Source organism: Prionailurus bengalensis, chromosome B2, assembly GCF_016509475.1.
Source record: "Prionailurus bengalensis isolate Pbe53 chromosome B2, Fcat_Pben_1.1_paternal_pri, whole genome shotgun sequence".
NCBI lineage: Eukaryota > Metazoa > Chordata > Mammalia > Carnivora > Felidae > Prionailurus > Prionailurus bengalensis.
In genome coordinates this window covers 129,408,884-129,428,747 of record NC_057349.1, presented here as the reverse complement: position 1 = coordinate 129,428,747, position 19,864 = coordinate 129,408,884, and the positions used below count along the sequence as shown (strand labels likewise).

Sequence of the window (19,864 nt, the reverse complement as noted above, 5' to 3'; positions counted from 1 at the left end):
GTGAAAATTGTCAGCTGATCAGAATACGATCCTTTTTTTTTTTTTTTTTTTTTTTTTACAAGGCCACACCTGTTCAGTCTCAAATATTCCTTGGATGAAATCCTGGGTTAATACTGCTGCAAGAGATGCAGGCCCTATTACATACACATTCACTAATTTTCCAAAACGCAGTTTTTCCTCCACCCTATTAGAAAATAACATCACTATTTTCTGTCAAATTTGGAAGAGAAATATTTGCTATCTGCAACACTTTTACATCTGTTTCTTTTTTTAAACATTGTAGACATTACATTTTTTTAAACATTGTTCCTCTGTTGGAGGAACATAAAGCGATGTCACTGACAATATTCTTATGTTACCGAAAATATATCAAATGCACTAATGATATGCAACAATTTATTTATTTCTGCCTAATTACCCTTAATTATAAATACAGAATATAGATTTACTAGAGACGATGAATTGTTTCTCTTCAGAAGGGAATGCTATTCATTTTTTCTAAACAGAACAACTAAAGCATCAATTATATTACTAGTTAAAATAAAACTTGAAAACTAGCATATTCTCCCAAAGTAACAGCAAAAATGCTATAGGACAAATAAATTAATGGCTGTAAAGTATTAACTCAACAAAACCATATTTTACTAAAATATTTTATTGCAATAAGATATTTACTGTGCTCAAAATCAATACAAAGTTAAAATTATTTACATACAAATGCTGAAACTATAGCTAAAAATAGCCGCTGAGTAACAACAACAGCACAATTTCAGCCTCTAAATCAAATACGTAATTTTCTAAGGATTGTTAACAATGGTAACGAAAAATTACTGATCATGGTTGTAAAATTCACTGGTTTCCATAAAAAGAAATGTCCTTCATCAGGTTTATCTAAGGTAAACAACTTATTCCTTTGAAGAGTAACGGGAGAAAAGTCTGATTCATTCATGTATATTCTAGTCCAGTGAACTTTATGATTAAATAGTACATTTTCTAAACTTCACAACTATTTCTCAAACAGATTTTTCCTCTGTATAAATGTCAATGTATACTACATTTCATATTATATATATATAAAAAAAGTATCTACATTAGTTTTTTGTCAGTTTGGAACTAATATCCATGGTGTAACAAAGTATTAACAATTCTGATGTCTGCACTGTGTATGCTCAGATATGCTCACAAAAACTAGTCTGTTGATGACTTTAAAAAAATATATTAAGATGCCAAATAAATCTATTTTATTACGAAATGAAGACTTTGATTAAGAATATATTTTTATTAGGCATTTTGGTAACAAATCATTACCCTATATATAGTTGATTCATTCAGTGTATTTTTAAAAGTAAATGAATTCCATTGTAGTTTTTCTTGAAGGAAAAGAAATCATTTCTCCAGTTGTTGAGGAGTACTAAAAGCTTCGTACACATTAGCAGCAAAGTCTTTCACTTGCTCCATCATCAACAGATCCTAGCAAGATGACAATAAAACATTATTACAGTTTGTAAGAAGTATAGATAATTTAAATCCATTTCTGCAATCAAGCAATAAATTTAGCCTTAAGTTTTGTGGCAGTAAGGCCAAAAAGAAAATCACTTAATGCAAGGAATATTTTTTCACATAAGAAATTCTAGGAGATACTTAGTGCTTAGGTTCTTGTATGAGGAATGGTGGGTGTGGTAAGTATTCAGTGTGACTTCGAGAAGAAGACCCAGAACAGTCTTCAAACGGACTTGTGTATGCCATGTGCTGGGTAAGTATTTGTTCCATAAATGATTACAATACTAACGATACAAGTGTAAAGGTACCTTGGCTGGAAGCTGACATAACATGGTTGTAAGGTATGTTACTTTTTAGAAGATCTAACCTAGAATGTATGTAGCATGTCATGGGTTCTGCATACACAAACATAAACTACATACATATACTTCAGAACAAGGGTTCTTAATGGATTTGTGAATGTAAAAACAAGAATTACATTTTTATTTTCATTAACCTTTAAAATCTAGCATTTCTTTCAATTATGAAATTGACAACTGTGACAGCAGTAACATGCTATGCATTTGTCTTCAGTGGAAATAAGACATTGTCACATCATATGATAATTGTGGAAGATACATGAACTGCCATTACATCTTGTTATTTAATGCATGAACAAAGAGGCAATACTGCTACTTCATAAATTTGATTTTAAAAAGTATTTTGAAAACTGCATGTAATTAATTGGCTTTCTTTAAAGCCTATGTATTTTATGATATGCATTTACACACATTATTCTGAGAAGGGGTCCATAGGCTTCACCAGATTGTGAAAAGATCTATGACACAGAAACATTTAAGTGCCTCTCTGGGCATCAGAGAAACAGTAAATGAAAAATGAATCTATCCTTTGTGTTCTCTGTTTCTTAAGTATCAGAAAACTCAAGTGAACTTTAAAATTTTTTTTTTTCAACGTTTATTTATTTTTGGGACAGAGAGAGACAGAGCATGAACGGGGGAGGGGCAGAGAGAGAGGGAGACACAGAATCGGAAACAGGCTCCAGGCTCTGAGCCATCAGCCCAGAGCCCGACGCGGGGCTCGAACTCCCGGACCGCGAGATCGTGACCTGGCTGAAGTCGGACGCTTAACCGACTGCGCCACCCAGGCGCCCCTCAAGTGAACTTTAGACCAGTCTTGACCTCAACAAATTCATGGTTAAAGTCTCTAAAGACAACTTGGCATTTTATAGTTAAATGAGTTAACATAGAGATTATGCTTAAAAGAACTTGTCAATCAATAGTGTAGTATATAACCTACATTCAGTCACACTAAAAATCTTTGAACATTAATATCAATGGTATTTTTATTAGATTGAACTCTTTTGTTTTCATTATCAATTATACAGATTTTAATTACTGTGGTACATAAATTACTTAAGCCTTCAAGCTGCAGGTGGTGTATTTTGCCTGGTTGTATTTCCCACTGGCCTGCCAAGATGAATAGCCTACAGATGAAGCCAGACTCTTACGAAACTGGAGAAAGGTGAAGTTAAGGTTTACGTGCCAAAAGTTACAAACTTTTTTCTCACACTGATATACATGTGAAAATTAATATTAAATTAAAAATTTTAAACTAAGTTTTTAATAAAAAAATCTGAGCTTAAATTAAGCGAAATGAGATTAGCCTTACTCCCTCTTCCTTCTGCAATATGAATGCCTGTCATGGGTGACAGAGATGACAAAGACAACTGAAGAGAACAGTGAGGCAAAATAAGCACGTAAAGGACACAGTAACGACACCATATAGAGAAAGAAACAATCTGTAGTCTTAGTTCTTTTCATGTTGCCAAGCAGAAAGTACACAGAAGATAATCTAACTTGTCTGAGACACATGGTACCAAGAAGATGCCATCTTTACACTTAGCCTGCAGTCTCCTCCCTGTACATTTCTGCAGTAGTTTGGAATTGAGGTGTATTGCAAACACATTTCTAATTCTAATACAAGTTTTAGTCTTCTAAAAGTATTGCAACTTGGTTGCAGGTGACCCAGAAAAAACTGTGTGGGTCCAGAGTTCTTATTTCAATAATATTTGCCTTACTTACTTAATGCATTCCAAAATGGTTTTCTAAGGAAGGATTGAGTTTTAGGTAGTACTGTCTACGGAACTTTTCATGAGCAGATTATTGGTGCATTCTTAATAGTCATATTTATTAATACTAAAATGCTTTACTTCTCCAAGACAATTTTTTAGTTTTCCTCAAAATTTGAGGAACTAGATCACGGTCTCATAACTCAATCTTATTACTAACATAGTTTAATGCCAACCAGAATGTATGTAAAATGTAGTCTAACTGCTGTTGGACTAGAATATGGGGAAAGGTATTCCCAACCTCATAAATTTGCTATATTTTTGTTCTCATGGGGCATTCTACCACACTCTACGTGTGATTTAAGTTTTGGTTTCTTTGAACAAATACCACAGGAGAGAAATGTAATTTTATGTCAGACCAATATAACCACAACCAAAAATACAATGTTTTCAAATAATACCTCCAAGCTTTCTTCTTACCTGAACAAAATGACTAGGTGTTTCACTGCAAACTGAATGGATCTGTCCATTTACTATTGGAATTATCTTAGCTAATGGCAGGCTGACACTGGAAAGACTGAAAAATCATCATAGTAATAATTATTTTCTGAAATTATCTCACAGGATCTTAACATTTTAATTATAACGCAATATAGTAACTGAAGAGTATTCACAAAATGTATTAAGAAGAAAATAAAAACCATGCATAATTCTACCCCTTAGAAATAACAACTGCAAGTGACATCATGGTTAACTTTTCCAGTAATTTTTATACATATCTGTGCTTTTTAAAAAAAGCTTATTTATTTTTGAGAGAGAGCGAGACTGAACATGTGCCTTAGTATGGGAGGGACAAAGAGAGGGAGAGAGAGAATCCCAAGCAGGCTCTGTGCTGTCAGTGCAGAGCCCGGACGTGGGACTCGATCCTGGGAACTGTGAGATCATGACCTGAGCTGAAATCTAGCGTCACTCGACTGACTGAGCCACACGGGGTCCCCTTTTGTTTGTTTTTTTAAACACAAGACTCTAACTTCCCAGCAATATTGTTTTGTATTTCTATTAAAGTTATGAACATTTTCCATCTTATTAAAAGTTCTTCACCAAAGTTTTAATCTATTTTTTAATGATTATAAAAAGTAATTCATCCTCTAGCTGTGACAATTTATTTATTCACTTATTAAAAAAATTTTAATGTTTATTTTTGAAAGAGAGAGAGAGAGGGAGAGAGAAAACAAACATGAGTGGGAGTGGGGCAGAGAGAAGGATACAGAGAATATATAATACATACACCCATATATAATTTGTTTTTTGTTTTTTTTTTTTTTTTAAATTTTTTTTTTCAATGTTTATTTATTTTTGGGACAGAGAGAGACAGAGCATGAACGGGGGAGGGGCAGAGAGAGAGGGAGACACAGAATCGGAAACAGGCTCCAGGCTCTGAGCCATCAGCCCTGAGCCTGACGCGGGGCTCGAACTCACGGACCGCGAGATCGTGACCTGGCTGAAGTCGGACGCTTAACCGACTGCGCCACCCAGGCGCCCCTATAATTTGTTTTTATTAGTTAGCATCACTTTTCAGTTGATTCTCTTGAATCAACTGAGGGTTCTGCATCAACTGGAGTACACATAATTAATGATATTTTGTCTCTTTACCGATAATTGGAAATATTTTTTCTTGGCTTATTGTAATGGCTAGAACTTTCACAACATGTTAAACAATAGGAACAACAGTACGCATAATGAAAATATTTCTAGTATTAAGTCATGGAGTATAAAGTAGGTTATCGATATAGAAAAGAAAAAAACTTAAGCTAGGAAATATCTACTGAATACTTAGAGTATGTAACGAAATATGAAAGGGCATAAAATAGTTTCTGACTTTGTGAGGAGGCTTAAAATATAACTGAGGAATACGATTCCCGTTCTAGGTGAAAAATGTAGGTTGTACAGGAAAGTACAGTAGTGAGTACTATAGGGAGTTCAAACAAGAAGACTACAATGGCTATGTGGTTATAACACATTTTTTATAACTCTTCAGTGTATAAAATCAAGTACTTGTGTAAAACAACTGTTATAATTCTTTATCACTACTCAGGAAATAACTAATACCTTGCTAGGTAGAGATTATAGTGAAGTTTTATTAATCAGAGCACCTTGATTTAGGGAAGTATATAGGGGCTGAAATTTATTTTTGTATCACTTAAAAGAGTTCCTAAAAAAGATTTTAGGGTGATATTTAAGTTGTCTCAGAAAATACATTTTATGGCTGTAAGCATTCCAAATCCTCAATGCTAATTGGAAATTATTCTTTTTATACAATAAAGAAGGGTTCCAAAGAAATGAATAATTTCTTGCCCTATGTATTTAAGAACTGAATTGGATATTACACATACATACTTCATATCACTTACTGTTTCTCTTAATTTTAATGGACCAATTTATAGTCAGTTAACATTGATTTAGTAGCTATTATTTTCTGAGTTTAATATAAAAAACTTCAAAGCAGGTTATTAAAGAGTATAAATTCTAATAGGAGAGCCAAGGTACTCATGCTGAGATAAGGATATAATAAAACCATATGATACATTTTAGCAGAATGAATGCATGACTTAGAAATAATTATGATTAAAATTACTAACAATTACACTAAATACTCCCAATCTTACAAGAAGAGCTAAAAATGAATACATTATGTTGTTGTAAAAGTAGGAGATAATTCATGAAATAGGAATCTATAACAAGAATGCCTGCTTATCATAATGGCCAAACTACTGAATTACGTAGGCCAATTATGGCTTGCAGTACTTAAATATGTTTTCAGTTTTATATTCTAAAGAGTTAAACAAAAACCCAACAGTCTAAGAATTGGGATTTGGCCTGCAGAAAGACAGCTTGACAACCTAAGTATTTCTATATGGTGGCAAAATTTTGGGAAGAAATGAGGTTTTTAATACTGAATTCAGAAGGAGTTTCTACTAATGAAGGAGTCATTAGTTTAAGGGAGTTTAATTTGTTGAAAATGATCAAATTTATCCTCTACGATTTCTTTATTACCTGGAACAAAAACACATCCAAAGCACTCCTTTGTTAGAGCCTTCATTACTCACAACATTTTGTGTCATCTTACCTACTCATGGAGTTGCTACGTTGCAGTTCCTGTTCAGTAGGTCGAAAGAACTCAGCCATGTTGTCTAGCAGTCTGCTAAAACCTCGGTTTAAACATGTATTCAAAACTGTACTAAAATCTGGACTACACAAAAAAGAAGGATAGATTGCGTTTTAGATTCTCAGTGGAAAAGGAAATAAATTCAATAAGTATGTTGTTATCTTTGACAGCCACCAACATTTCTAGTCACAACCTACTTTTTATATCCTAAAACGCTGTTAAGAATATATCAAGGGGTTAATCTTTAAAAATTAAGCATAAAAAGGAAGTTTATTATTTAGCACAACAAAACGAGAATTTGCATCCATTTTGCTAGATTTTCTTTTATTATTCAGCACTTTGTACAATGTGTTTTCAAGAATTTCAGTAACAGTATTACTTCTCTTCAAGGAACTTCTGAAGAAGAATCATCTTATAGTCACAGATACTGGTTTGCTTCACATATTCTATCATGACATCTCAGAAAATTTTGGCATCATGTACAGGTGAGAAACTGGATACTTAGGGATGAAGAAATTTGTCCAAAGGTATATATAATTAGTAAGTGGGGAGCTAGAATTTGAACCCAGGCCTTTCTGTTTTTTAAAGTTCAAGCTCTTTTTGTTATGCTACGTTAGTATCTCACAAAACCTCTTTGATATAAAGAATAATATACATATGCTATTAAAGTTAGAAAATGTCTACTTCAACAGATTAGTTTGATCTTTGAAATGCAGAAAGCTTAAACCAGACCAGCTCATGGGAGTGGTGGGCTAGGGGCTATCCATCTGGGAATTATCAGCATACAGACAGTAGTTAAAGCCGTGTATGAAATTGCTTAGGGCAGCTGAGGATGAAATAAGAACAAATACCTTGGAAAACGAATGTTTACAAGAAAGACGGACATAGAGGAAACTAGAAGAAATAATCTGAATACAGGGAGAGAAATCAGGAAATGACACTTATGGAAGCCACACGAGAAAAGAATTTCAAGAAAGGCTTAATCAACAGTGTTAATCATCAGAGAAAAGTTAAAAAAGGTGAACATCACAGGTTGATCAGTTTTGGCAAAAGATCACTGATGACCTTTTCTAAAACTTCGTGGAGTGAGGTGGTGAAAACCTGAGTAAGAAAAAATGTGAAAAAAAGAAGAAAGAAAAAAGAAAAAAGAAAAAATGTGGAGACGGCGATCGTAGAAAGTCTGAGTTAACCTTTAAATTTGTTGATTTTCATCACATTATGAAAATATCTTAGAAGCAGAGGATATAATTTCCTCAGAAAACAGAACTGGAGAAAGTGGTCTTAAATTATCCTTAGGATAAAAGAAATTTCCAGATTCTCCAGTGATAAAACCACCTCGAAGAGTTAAGTGGCTCCACCGAGGCTGAATAGCTAACAAACAGGAAAGTCCATCTTCAATCTAGGTCTTCCAGTCTCCTAATGCATAGTCTGGTGCTTTCTCCATTGTTAACACCCTAGCTGTGTTCTGGGTAAAATAGTAATACTCAATTTAGGGAAGATGTGAGATTTTTATCACTCAAAGTTTTAGGAACATTATAGTCTATCCTGAGAAGGCTAGGGGGAGTAACTCCCGAAATTGAGTGTGCATGTGTGGTGGTTGTGGGGGGGGAGCAGTGTACATAGATCAGCACATGTACACATGTGGTACCATGAGGATTAGCTGGAGCTGGCTACCTCCAGCTCACAAGTGCATTTCTCCCCAACTCCCCAACTCCTCAAGTCAGTATCAAGTGATTTCAAGTTGGTAGTCAGAACGGCTGTAGCTACAATTTCAGTTTCTGTTCTGTTTTATTTTTAAATGCTAATTGTTAAACATTTCCTTACATACTGGGTCTACCAGAATCACCCCTGAAAGCTTTTTTTCAAAATATAAATGCTAACTATCTTCCAGTCCCTCAACTAGTATTTCAGATTCTCTAGCCTAAGGAAGTCGGTGAGGAAGGCATGGGCATCTTGAAACAAATCCATTTTTCTCATTACCTTAATAAAAGAATTAGGAAATCCTACTTAAATGCAGGGGAATAGATTCAAAATGTAATTTTCACAAGGTACCATGTTGCATATGTTCAGGAAAAACTAAAAAACAGTCATAAGTACATTCAAATAGAAACACGTTTTCTGTTACAAGTAGTATACATACCTTTCCAACATGTCTCTGGTTTCATTGAGTAGTTTAATAGTGGTGACATCTCTAGGAGAAAGCCCACAGGCCTGTGAAATTAAAATGCCATACTTTAGGGTTTCAAATATTAGTACAGGTATGATGACAGTAATCATATTAATAAACCCCGAGAGTTCAGAAAATCTATAAGTCTATGTTCTATCAACAATGAAGAAATGTTAAACTAAGAAAAAAAAACCAAACTGTAAAAGTTCATGTGTACAGGTAAGTACTATTTAAAACATGAGTTAGTATCTTAGTTACTGTACATAATGTTGCAATGAACATAGGGGTGCATATTATCTTTTCAAATTAGTGTTTTTATTTTCTTTGGGTAAATACCCAATAGAATTATTTGCTCATACAATATTTCTATACATACACACAATGGAATATTACACAGCCATAAAAGGATGAGACTGTGACACCTGAGACAACACAGATGGACCTAGAGGGTATTATGTTAGGTCAAATAAGTCAGACTAAGAAAGACAAATACCATATAATTTCCCTCACATGTGGAATATAAAAAAATGAATAAATAAAAAGCACAATCAGACCTTTATAGAGAAAAAAGTGACATAAACTGAGACCATATAGGGAACAAACTGATGGTTGCCAGAGGGGAGGGTGGTGAGGGGTTGGGCAAGATGAGTGAAGGTCAGTGTGAGATATAGGCTTCCAGTTATGGAATAAGTAGGTCACGGGAATAAAAAGCACAGCATAAAGAATATAGTCAATGATGCTCCCATAGGGATATATGGGGACAGAAGGTAGTTACACTTCTGGTGAACACAGCATAACGTATAAATTTGTGGAATCTCTATGCTGTACATGTGAAACTAATGTAACATTGTGTGTCAACTGTACTAAAAAAATGAGTCAAAGTAAAATTATACTTTATAAGATCCTTGTTTATCTGGCCCCTCTTGAATACCTTTCTAGAATATATTTACAATGAAAACAATTGTCTTTTCAGGTTGCAGAGGCCTGGCATTTTTTTTTCTTTTATTGGTAAAACATTTTATTAAAATGTGTGTCTTTTTTCATCAAGTCTAGTCTAGTCTGGAGCTCTGTGTGCCCTTTTGATCTAAAGTTTCAGGGTTTAATTCAGTGCAGGTAAGATCTGGTCTGTCATTCCTTTCTTCAACTGTTCTTTTGAATCTTTTTTTTTTTAGTTCCACTGTTGAATTTTAAAATTTGTAAACTGTTTTATCGTTCCAGAAAGTTTTTTTAATACTCTCATTGCATGTCCTTGAGATTCTAATTTGTAAGTAAGTTTTCTCCTATTTCTTTCATTAATTCTGTTCTATCCATTCTGTTTGTTCAGTTTAGCCTCTATCCTGTAGGTCACAGGGTTCCCTCAAATGGCAGCAACCTTTATTTGGCCTACTCATGAAGGTAGGGTCTCTGAGCACCCGAACAGGTCTACCTTTGGGGTATCTAGGGGAGGGAAAAAACAGCAGGCAAGGAAAACCATGGCAATATTTGTTCTAATGGAGTCTCTAGGTTAAGGCATGGCTTAGGAGCCTCTCTGGTTTGTCAAATAAGATATCCTTCTCTAAACTGTAAAGAATGGGTATAACCCAATTACATATGAAAAAAAACCCCAATAATTATTAAAAAACGAGATATTATAACCTGCAATCTTTGACATTTTTCTTGTTTGTTTATTTTGCACACAAGCTGGGGAGGGGCAGAGGGAGAAGCAGAGAGAGAAGTCCAAGCAAGCTGCGTGCCCAGCATATATCATGACCTGGGAGGAAAATCAAGAGTCAGATGCTCAAGCGACTGAGCCACCCAGGCACCTCTTTCCTATTCTTCGTCTATGAGTAATTTAAATCACAACTTCCCAGGACACACCAGTGTGTAGCAACACCATAAATGGTAACTGTCAGAGTAGGCCTTCTTTGTTTCTCAGTTGGATGACTAGAACTCCCTTCCGTCTATTTTGATACTGCCATCACTGCTTCATTTTAAAAAGCAGATTGTGTAATTGTGGTAGTGGCCTGATTAAAATGGATCTTTGTCTATAAACTGAAGTTTGGACTCTTCATCTTGGCATACAAAGCTCTTCATGATCTTGCCCCAGCTATCAGCTATATCCTCCGTTACTGCATCTCTTACAAATACGGTTTAGCCACATGAACTGCATTTGTCTCCTGTATTCCCCAAATATAATGAACATATGTGTATTGTTCATTTTATATATGAATCATCCATCATGGTGTCTATCACATAACGAATACTCAATAAAAATCTGCTGACTATCTAATCTAAAATTATGTTTCTAAGTAGAAATTAGTCATAATTACTGTTTGTTTTCTAAATTAATGAAGTTTGAAGTAAATGAAATACAGGGCTTTACTTATTTATCTTTTAAAGTTTATTTGTTTATTTTGAGAGAGACGGATAGCGCAGTAGGGGAAGGGCAGAGAGAGGAGAGAGAATCCCAACTAGGCTCTGTGCCGTCAGCGCAGAGCCCCATGCGGGGCTCAAACCCACACAACTGTGAGATCATGACCGGAGCCTAAACTAAGAGGTAAACACTTAACTGACTGAACCACCCAGGTGCCCCTGAAATACATGGTTTTAAATCAATTACCTTTCAAGAGCCTCAGAATTCTAAATTTCAAGGGATAGTAGAAAACTTTTAAAAATTCAGAGTAACTGGCTTAGTTAAATGGTTATGAATTAATCACCTGAACTGCTAATGGAGTTTCTTCATCTGGCATCATATAATGGCATAACAAAGATTTGGATCCGTCTTTATTAACCCAAGAAGAAGGTTTATGCTGCTCCACGAGATCTCGGATTTCTTTTAGTTTTTGCTCCAAGTCCAGGAGGGACAAAGAATGTTTAAGAGAAACACTAGAAACAGAGAAGAGGGAAATAGGATAAACTGAAACTATACACTCTTTTCTTAACAGGTTGCTCTCTGAGATCTAGTCAAACCTGAAAGCGCTGACTGAAATCACTACCGTATATTACAAAATCAGCCATCAGTTCAGTGTCATTATCACAGAGCCACATCAAATCTTGTTGCAGATTTCACAAGAATCTTTAAAGTATCATCACTTTGAATATATTTTAATATGTATTTGATGTTTCAGCCCACTGTAATTATAGATACTGCTAATATAAATGGAAGACAAAAGGCTCAGAGGCAGATTTGGAAGTAGGTCTTTTATCTCTGACCCAAATGTTTCTGGTTTGTTTGGAAGTCAACCAATAAACAATGAAACATTAAAACTTTCCCCTTAGTATCAAAAGATTGACACTAACAAAGAAAATGGATTCACAATGCAGTATCCCAGGGCTGTGTCTGTATCAGGTTACAAAGAATTTCACAAACCACCATTTGTCAAATCACCAGCTTCACTAGAACAATTCTAATTTTTCTTTTATTCACCAGAATCAGGAAGTTAGAGAAGCCACAGCAAAATGCCTTACCTTCCTAAAATCTTCTGCACAGCTTGTTTAATGACAGTGATCAATTCTGTCAGGCCTATTAAAAGAAAAACAAACATAAAAGGCTTGTTCACTTTTTGAATTCCTCAAAAACACAAATGAACAAATTAAAATTATTTTCCAGGTCACACATAAGAACCTTACCATCTCCAAGGAGGTGTTGAATACTTGATAAATACTGCTGTTGGACATCTGGGGGAGCAAGAACTGTCTGTACAAAACAGAAATAAGGTTAAATCACCCAATATTACTAGTAAATAATATAAAAGTTTACGATCACATGAAACATAAGATGTATTTTAGAGGGGAGCCTGGGTGGTTTAGTCAGTCAAGCGTCTGACTCTTTTTTTTTTTTTTTTAATTTTTTTTTTTTCAACGTTTATTTATTTTTGGGACAGAGAGAGACAGAGCATGAACGGGGGAGGGGCAGAGAGAGAGGGAGACACAGAATCGGAAACAGGCTCCAGGCTTTGAGCCATCAGCCCAGAGCCTGACGCGGGGCTCGAACTCCCGGACCGCGAGATCGTGACCTGGCTGAAGTCGGACGCCCAACCGACTGCGCCACCCAGGCGCCCCGCGTCTGACTCTTGATGTTGGCTCAGGTCATACTCTCGCTGTCACGGGATACAGCCCTGCTTTAGGGTCCATTGGGCTGAGTGTGGGGCCTGCTTGGGATTCCATCTTTCCCTCTCTCTCTGCCCCTCTCCCTCCAAAATAAATAAATAAACTGTTTAAAAAAGAAAAAATATATTTTATAGAAATTATCAAGATAAGTAATATTCAGTTAAATTTTGAACCTCTTGGGAAAAAGGGCAGTATCTATGAAGGTCTATTAAACTTACAGTGCCATTTTTGCCAACTGCTGCATTATCCAGGTAAATATATCCACCAATTATGTTTAACTGGACTCGCAAAAGAACAACCAGCATACAAGTACTGTATACTGCTACGATACTTCTTGTGAAACCTTCACAGAGAAAAGAAAACCATTTGGTACTATTATGAAAACAAACGTGTAAAATGACAAACTAACTCTATGGTTATTTTCTCACAACATGACTTTAAAAATAGATTTGTAAATGTTTTAAGGACAAAAATATATCAATTCAAAATATTCATAGTCTATTTCCTTACAACTTGGTTGCTTAATGTAAATTAGATATCTCTTAATTGAAACAATAACCAATATATTAAGTGAAAGGTTATATATATATTGTTAGCTTAGAAAGGAGAACAAGGAAGGACTGGGAAACACTAAGAGTTGCAGCCTCAAAGCTCTGAGTGGTCCCGGGAGCTAGCTGAGAGTAAGAGAAGAGGGCTGTGTATGGAAGAACTCCAGACGGCAATGCAGGTAAAGGAGGATGAGCCCATTTAATGGCTGGAAAAAGGTATAGATGGGGGATACCCAGAGACTAGGCTTCACAGCAGCCTAGGACAGAGTGTTCAAAACAGAGGAAAGAATAAGTTTATTGACTGTTGCCAAGAGGTCTAGAAGGAGGAAAGTGTCCAGTGGATTTAGTAACACAGAAGTTACCGCTGATGCTTGTGAGATCTGTTGGGTGGAGACACAGAGGTGGGCGCCGGGCTGTAGTGTGTCAAACAATGAGTGGAGAAAAAAATGAGTGGGAGTGAAGAAAAGGGAATGTAGAAGTCTTTGGTAGTATATAAGGGGTGGCTGAATAAAGGTCTAATTTATTTTTAAATAGGTAAAGCTTAAGCATGATTCAGTCGAGAAGGATTAGATGAATAGATGGGAAAATGTAAGAATAACTGGTGGCATAAAGTTCTGAGATGTGTGTGTGTGTGTGTGTGTGTATGTATGTGTGTGTGTGTGTGTGTGTATATATATATATATATATATATATATATATATATATATATATGTAAGTAGGGGCCCCAGGGCAGCTCTTTATTTCAAAGTTTCATCACTAATGAAATTTTGCATACAATGTCAAAGTAAAGTTACTATCTGGATGAGAGTAAAAACTTCCCTTAAAACATATGTTTTCACTCTTATATGGATCCTAAGAAACTTAACAGAAGACCATGGGGGGAAGGGAAGGGGTAAAAAAAAGTTAGAGAGGGAGGGAGCCAAACCATAAGAGACTCTTAAAAACTGAGAACTGAGGGTTGGTGGCGGCTGGGGGAGAGGGGAAAGTGGGTGGTGGGCATCGAGGAGGGCATCTGTTAGGATGAGCACTGGGTGTTGTATGGAAACCAGTCTGACAATAAATTTCATATCAAACAAACCGTAATAGTGCATCCACCAGTACCTAATGTAGGCATATGCAGTCTAGGACAGGTTTATGTACCATAACAATATCAACAGTAATATTACCACCACCACTAACATTTACTGAATACTTTCTATGACCAAATATTGATCAACTCGCTTTGGGAGAATTATTTAATACGGGCAACAACTCTGTGGGGTAAACAAGAGTCATCCATGTAATAGAGTATAAATATTTCCCTTTGTAAATATATTAATAATGTGCTGTCACATAGAATAGGTAGACTTACTTATTATCTTTAGATCCTCCCATATTTCTAACTTGTTTGAAGGCCTAAAGAAGTAAATCACAAAATATGAAAACAGTAATCAGGTAATCTAAAGGAAAACTTAAAACTTCATAGCTTTATATTTAATTATATTTTATTACAGGATAACTACAGGAAACAAACCCCATGAAATATAATAAAAGAACAATTGTAATTCCAGTAACCAAAGATAACAACCATTTCACTAGTATGTTGGTATATATCCTTCCAGTCTTTATCTTCCTTCTGAGCATAGTTATACAGGAAAATCAAGAATAACGTTTATTTCTTTCCTTTATTTACCATTTTACAAATAACGAAGCACATCAGTAATTCTTCAAAGGTAAATAATGAATTTTTTTGTTTTAAAGTATCGTTACTTTAAATAAATATATATTTGATGTTTCAGCCCACTGTAGCTATTATTCTTATTAATGTTCAAATTGCCCATCTTTGACCATTGGGGATACTATTCAGGTTGGTTCCTGAATTCTTCTAACATCACCCTATTAGTCTTTTTAGACTTATTAGTCTAATAGACTAATAGGGAAGCACCCTATTAGTAAGCTTCCTTGCTTACTGACAAGAAAAGCTGTTCTGGGTTCATCTTGTTCAATTCTTGCTATGGACCTGACATCACCCATTTCTCCAAGAGTCCTGGATCCTTACAGCAGAAAATGGTAGTCTGTGACTGGAATCTTCGATTAAGGATATTCATTGCTGGGGCACGTGGGTGGCTCAGTTGGTTAAGCATCCAGTTTCGGCTCAGGTCATGATCTCAGGGTTCATGAGTTCAAGCCCGACATTGGGTGAGCTCGAGCCCCACTTCAGATGAGCTTGAGTCCCGCTTCGGGTGAGCTGGAGCCCTGCTTCAGGTTCCGTGCTGACAGTGCAGAACCTGCGTGGGATTCTCTGTCTGCCCCCTCTCTCTCAAAAATAAATTTAAAAAATTAAAAAAAAAAGAAAAGGATATTCATTGCTACTGGAGACATCACTGTTTCTAAGCCTTTCTGGTAGAGTAAGCTAGTAAATATGTATTTATTTGCATGTACATATATGCAAAGAGATAAACTATGTCATGAATTTGTACTGATACTTTTTAAAAAATGTTTATTTATTTATTTTGAGAGAGACAGCAAGTGTTATAGGGCAACAGAGAAAGGAGGAGAGAGACAAAGAATCCAAGCACGTGGGACTTGAACTCACGAACTGCAAGATCATGACCTAAGCCGAAATCAAGAGGTGGATGCTGGATGCTTAACTGACTGAGCCACCATAATGATATGTCCAATTCAAAATTAGGACGACAGGGTTTTTAACTTCATCTCCTTGATCTTACATCTGTATTTTTTTTCCCCACACTAGCAATCAGTGACACCAATGTAATTACCAATTTGCTTCATCCCTCACTCTATGCACAAGAGTCTCAGAATACCAATAGCAACATTGAAGAGTTTTAAGGGTCTGTTCACCTGGCATAATTTCTCTTTGTGGTTAGAACACCAACTACATATTTAGGTGAATTTGATTTATTTTACCATCTCTTTTTTGACATGGCTTTGCAAACACTAAATACAGTTTTATAAATATGTAAAATATCTGCATGGTTCCAAAGTCAAATTCACACAGCAATGTACCTTCAAAGAAGTCTGTTCCTATTCCTCTTTATTCTCCCCCTTCACAGGCAACTGTTAAAAAAATTTAACTTACCATTGTTTTGCTTTAAGTTTATTTATTTTGAGAGAGAGCACGTGAGCATGTGCACAAGTGGGGCTGGGGAAGAAAAGAGAAGGAGAGAGAGAGAATCCCAAGCAGGCTCCATACTGTCAGCACAGAGCCCAACATGGAGCTCAAACCCATGAACCGTGAGATCATGGCCTGAGGCGAAACCACAAGCTAGATGCATAACTGACTGAGCCACCCAGGTGCCCCACCGTTGTTTTGCTTTATATAAGCAAATATGCATAAAGATTCCTATCTGCCCCCTTAGATAAATAACATAGTATACACCTTTGTCTTTACTGTTAAAAAAAAAATATATCTATATATATAGATATTTATACCATCAAATCCCATCAAATCCTGGAAATCATTCCATTGAAGTACACAAATAATAGCCATCTCTCTTTTATTTTCTTCTTCTCTGTTTTTAACCTTGGCATAGTGCTCCACTGTGTGGAGCTATCACGTAGATGGAGTTCAGTGCTTCTCAAACCACCTATATGGAAGGACCAGTTTTATTTTTCTTTCCTGTTTCCAATCTATCACAGACTGATACTTTTGTAAAATACAATAAAAATAAATTCCAAGGAAAATAAAATTAAAAAAACCCACAAAGACATACAAACTACAAACCCATATTCTTTATTACTATTTCAGACATAAATTTACATTTCAATAAGTTGAGCTACCAATACAATTGTGGGATATTACTAGCTTCTTATCTTTCTTTGCCACTGAACTGACCTTAGAGCTTTAGTTATCTCCTCCCTAGATGACACAGGTTCAAGACATATGGTGTAAATCCTACAAGGTACCGCTGCAACCTTAAGCTAATGTTCAAGCCTTGTGGTGGAATATATTCTTAATAAATTGGAAATTAAACAAAATTCAAAGGTCAGGTATTTTAAGGCAAATAAAACACTTTTTCTTTTGAATGTCACTTCAAAAAAATTTCAAAGTGCTTTTTATAGAAATCTAAATAAAACAACATAAGGAAACGGCAGTTCCAAAAATTTCAACATAGGAAGTACTCAGTGGCAGGGCAAATTAGGTATGTGTCTTGAAACTATATTTATCTGGGGGGACTGAGGTGGGATGGGGAAGAGTTATAGTCACCCAGGACATTTCTTCATGTTGACATCACCATCATTAGATGTCAAAAGTAGATTTAAACTTAGAGTTATAAGATGAGTAAGTTCTGGAGAGCTACTGGAGAGCATGGGGAGTACAGTTAATAATATTGCATTGTATGCTTGAAATTGCTAAGAGTATATCTTTAGAGTTCTCACTACAAAAAAGAAAATGGTAACTAGGTGAGGTGATGGATATGTTAATTAGCTTGACTGTGGTAACCATTTTTTTTTTTAATGTTTACTTATTTATTTTTGAGAGAGAGAGTGCGCATGCACAAGTGGGAGACATATCTGGGTATTTCTCTTTCTCCAATGTACATCCCTCTGAGTAAATGCACACAGGTCCCTTTAGAAAAATATCAGGGCACTCATTACTTTGCACACTTGCTGAAATATTGCAGGGATCTTTTCCCTGGGAACCCAACCATCTTTTCAGTCAGTGAGTCTTGGGTCTGAAAAGAGGCTCAACTCTGGAAACTGGGCATGGGATTACAGTTGTGGGGAAGGGGAGATCTCAGCCCCCTGCTTATCTTTTCTTGCTCTGTTTTGATCATGTATAAAGCATTACCCTTGTTGGCTACCCGATCTATTTCGTCCCTCCAGATGCCATGTTCTATTAACCATCTCCATAAGACTACAGGTTAGATTCCCTTGGCTACCCTTTCTTTTCTTTCTTAAAAAAAATTTTTTTTTAATGTTTATTTATTTCTAAGAGGGAGAGACAAAGTGCAAGTGGGGGAGGGGCAGAGAGAGAGGGAGACACAGAATCTGAAGCAGGCTCCAGGCTCTGAGCGGTCAGGACAGAGTCTGTCATGAGGCTCGAACCCACAAACTGTGAGATCGTGACCTGAGCTGAAGTCAGATGCTTAACTGACTGAGTCACCCAGGTGCCTCTACAGTGGTAACCATTTCACAATGTATGCATTTTCAAAAAATGAAACAAAAATTTTTTTCACATTATCTTTTTTAAAGATTCCAATTCCAAATCTATGTAGAATAAAGTACTTTTTATGCAATGATTCCTTTCAAATGAGTTGTTTGATAAAAATCATCCCTAAATTAAATATGAGACTCTTTAATGTCACTAAAACATCTTTTTAAGAATTAAACCAGGGGTGCTCAGTGGGCTAAGCATCCAACTCTTGATGTCAGCTCAGGTCATGATCTCAAGATTCATGAGTTTGAGCCCCTCGTCCAGGCTCTGTGCTGATAGGGTGGAGCCTCCTTGGGGTTCTGTCTCTCTCTCTCTGCTCTTCTCTCTCTCTCTCAAAATAAATACATAAAAATAAACTTTAAAAAAAGAGAATTAAACCAATCCTGGGGCACCTGGGTGGCTCGTTAAGGGTCTGACTCTTGGTTTCAACTCAGGTCATGATCTTACAGTCCTGAGGTCAAGCCTGTGCTGGTTAAGATTTGAGAGAGAGACCTCTTTTTCTGCTCCTCCCCTGCTCTGTCTTAAAAAAGAACCAAAAACCAAAAAAAAAAACAAAACAAAAAACCAACCAAAAAAACCCCCAAGATTCTTTCCTGATGAAACGTCATGGCCATTATCAATCTTCAATAATAATGCCAAGTGTTGAAAACACTGATGGATGTTTACTTGCGATTTATAAAACTGACGGAATAAGATTATCAAATCACTTATTTATTTCTGGTTAATTATTATCATAATTAGTTCAAAGAGAAACTTAACTTGCTTGACAGGCTTATATAAGACCAAAGTTGTCTGAAAACCAATACAAAAGCAGTCATAAGATTGGAGGCCTTATTTAAACACACTTTGTAAGGGCTCAACCCCTGTTTATCCAAATATTTTTCAAATGGACATTTTCCCCCCCAAAATTGCAAATAGTAATTCAAATCAAAAGAAAGGCCAAGAAAAAATACACTGAGATACTTAAAAGAGGAAACAGCGAGTAAGGAGAACTATCACAAACCCTTAGGAACTGAAGAAATTCTCTCTGTGTACTGAGTAAGAAGAGAGGAATGACACCTCATCTTGAAAGCTGTCCAGGGCTATCCAGAAAAATAAACCCCTTTATTCTCTGGTTTCCCAGATTTTGCTTTTACTTTTTACCATAGACTAAATACAATATGTCTTG

The 19,864-nt window shown here is 35.8% G+C and overlaps 1 protein-coding gene across 1 annotated transcript in view; it reads right to left on the bottom strand.

Moving 5' to 3' along the window:
• Positions 1–637: 637 nt before the first annotated feature.
• The window catches only part of PEX3 (peroxisomal biogenesis factor 3), a 30,504-nt gene continuing 11,277 nt past the window's right edge, over positions 638–19,864 (bottom strand). The window contains exons 4-12 of the mRNA XM_043592496.1: positions 14,890–14,933; positions 13,209–13,333; positions 12,511–12,577; positions 12,349–12,403; positions 11,598–11,766; positions 8,875–8,945; positions 6,696–6,818; positions 4,049–4,145; positions 638–1,470 (exon numbers count right to left, since the gene is read on the bottom strand). Coding sequence (XP_043448431.1) covers positions 1,387–1,470; positions 4,049–4,145; positions 6,696–6,818; positions 8,875–8,945; positions 11,598–11,766; positions 12,349–12,403; positions 12,511–12,577; positions 13,209–13,333; positions 14,890–14,933 — 835 coding nt within the window. The 3' untranslated portion in view covers positions 638–1,386. The remainder of the gene's footprint in view (positions 1,471–4,048; positions 4,146–6,695; positions 6,819–8,874; positions 8,946–11,597; positions 11,767–12,348; positions 12,404–12,510; positions 12,578–13,208; positions 13,334–14,889; positions 14,934–19,864) is intronic.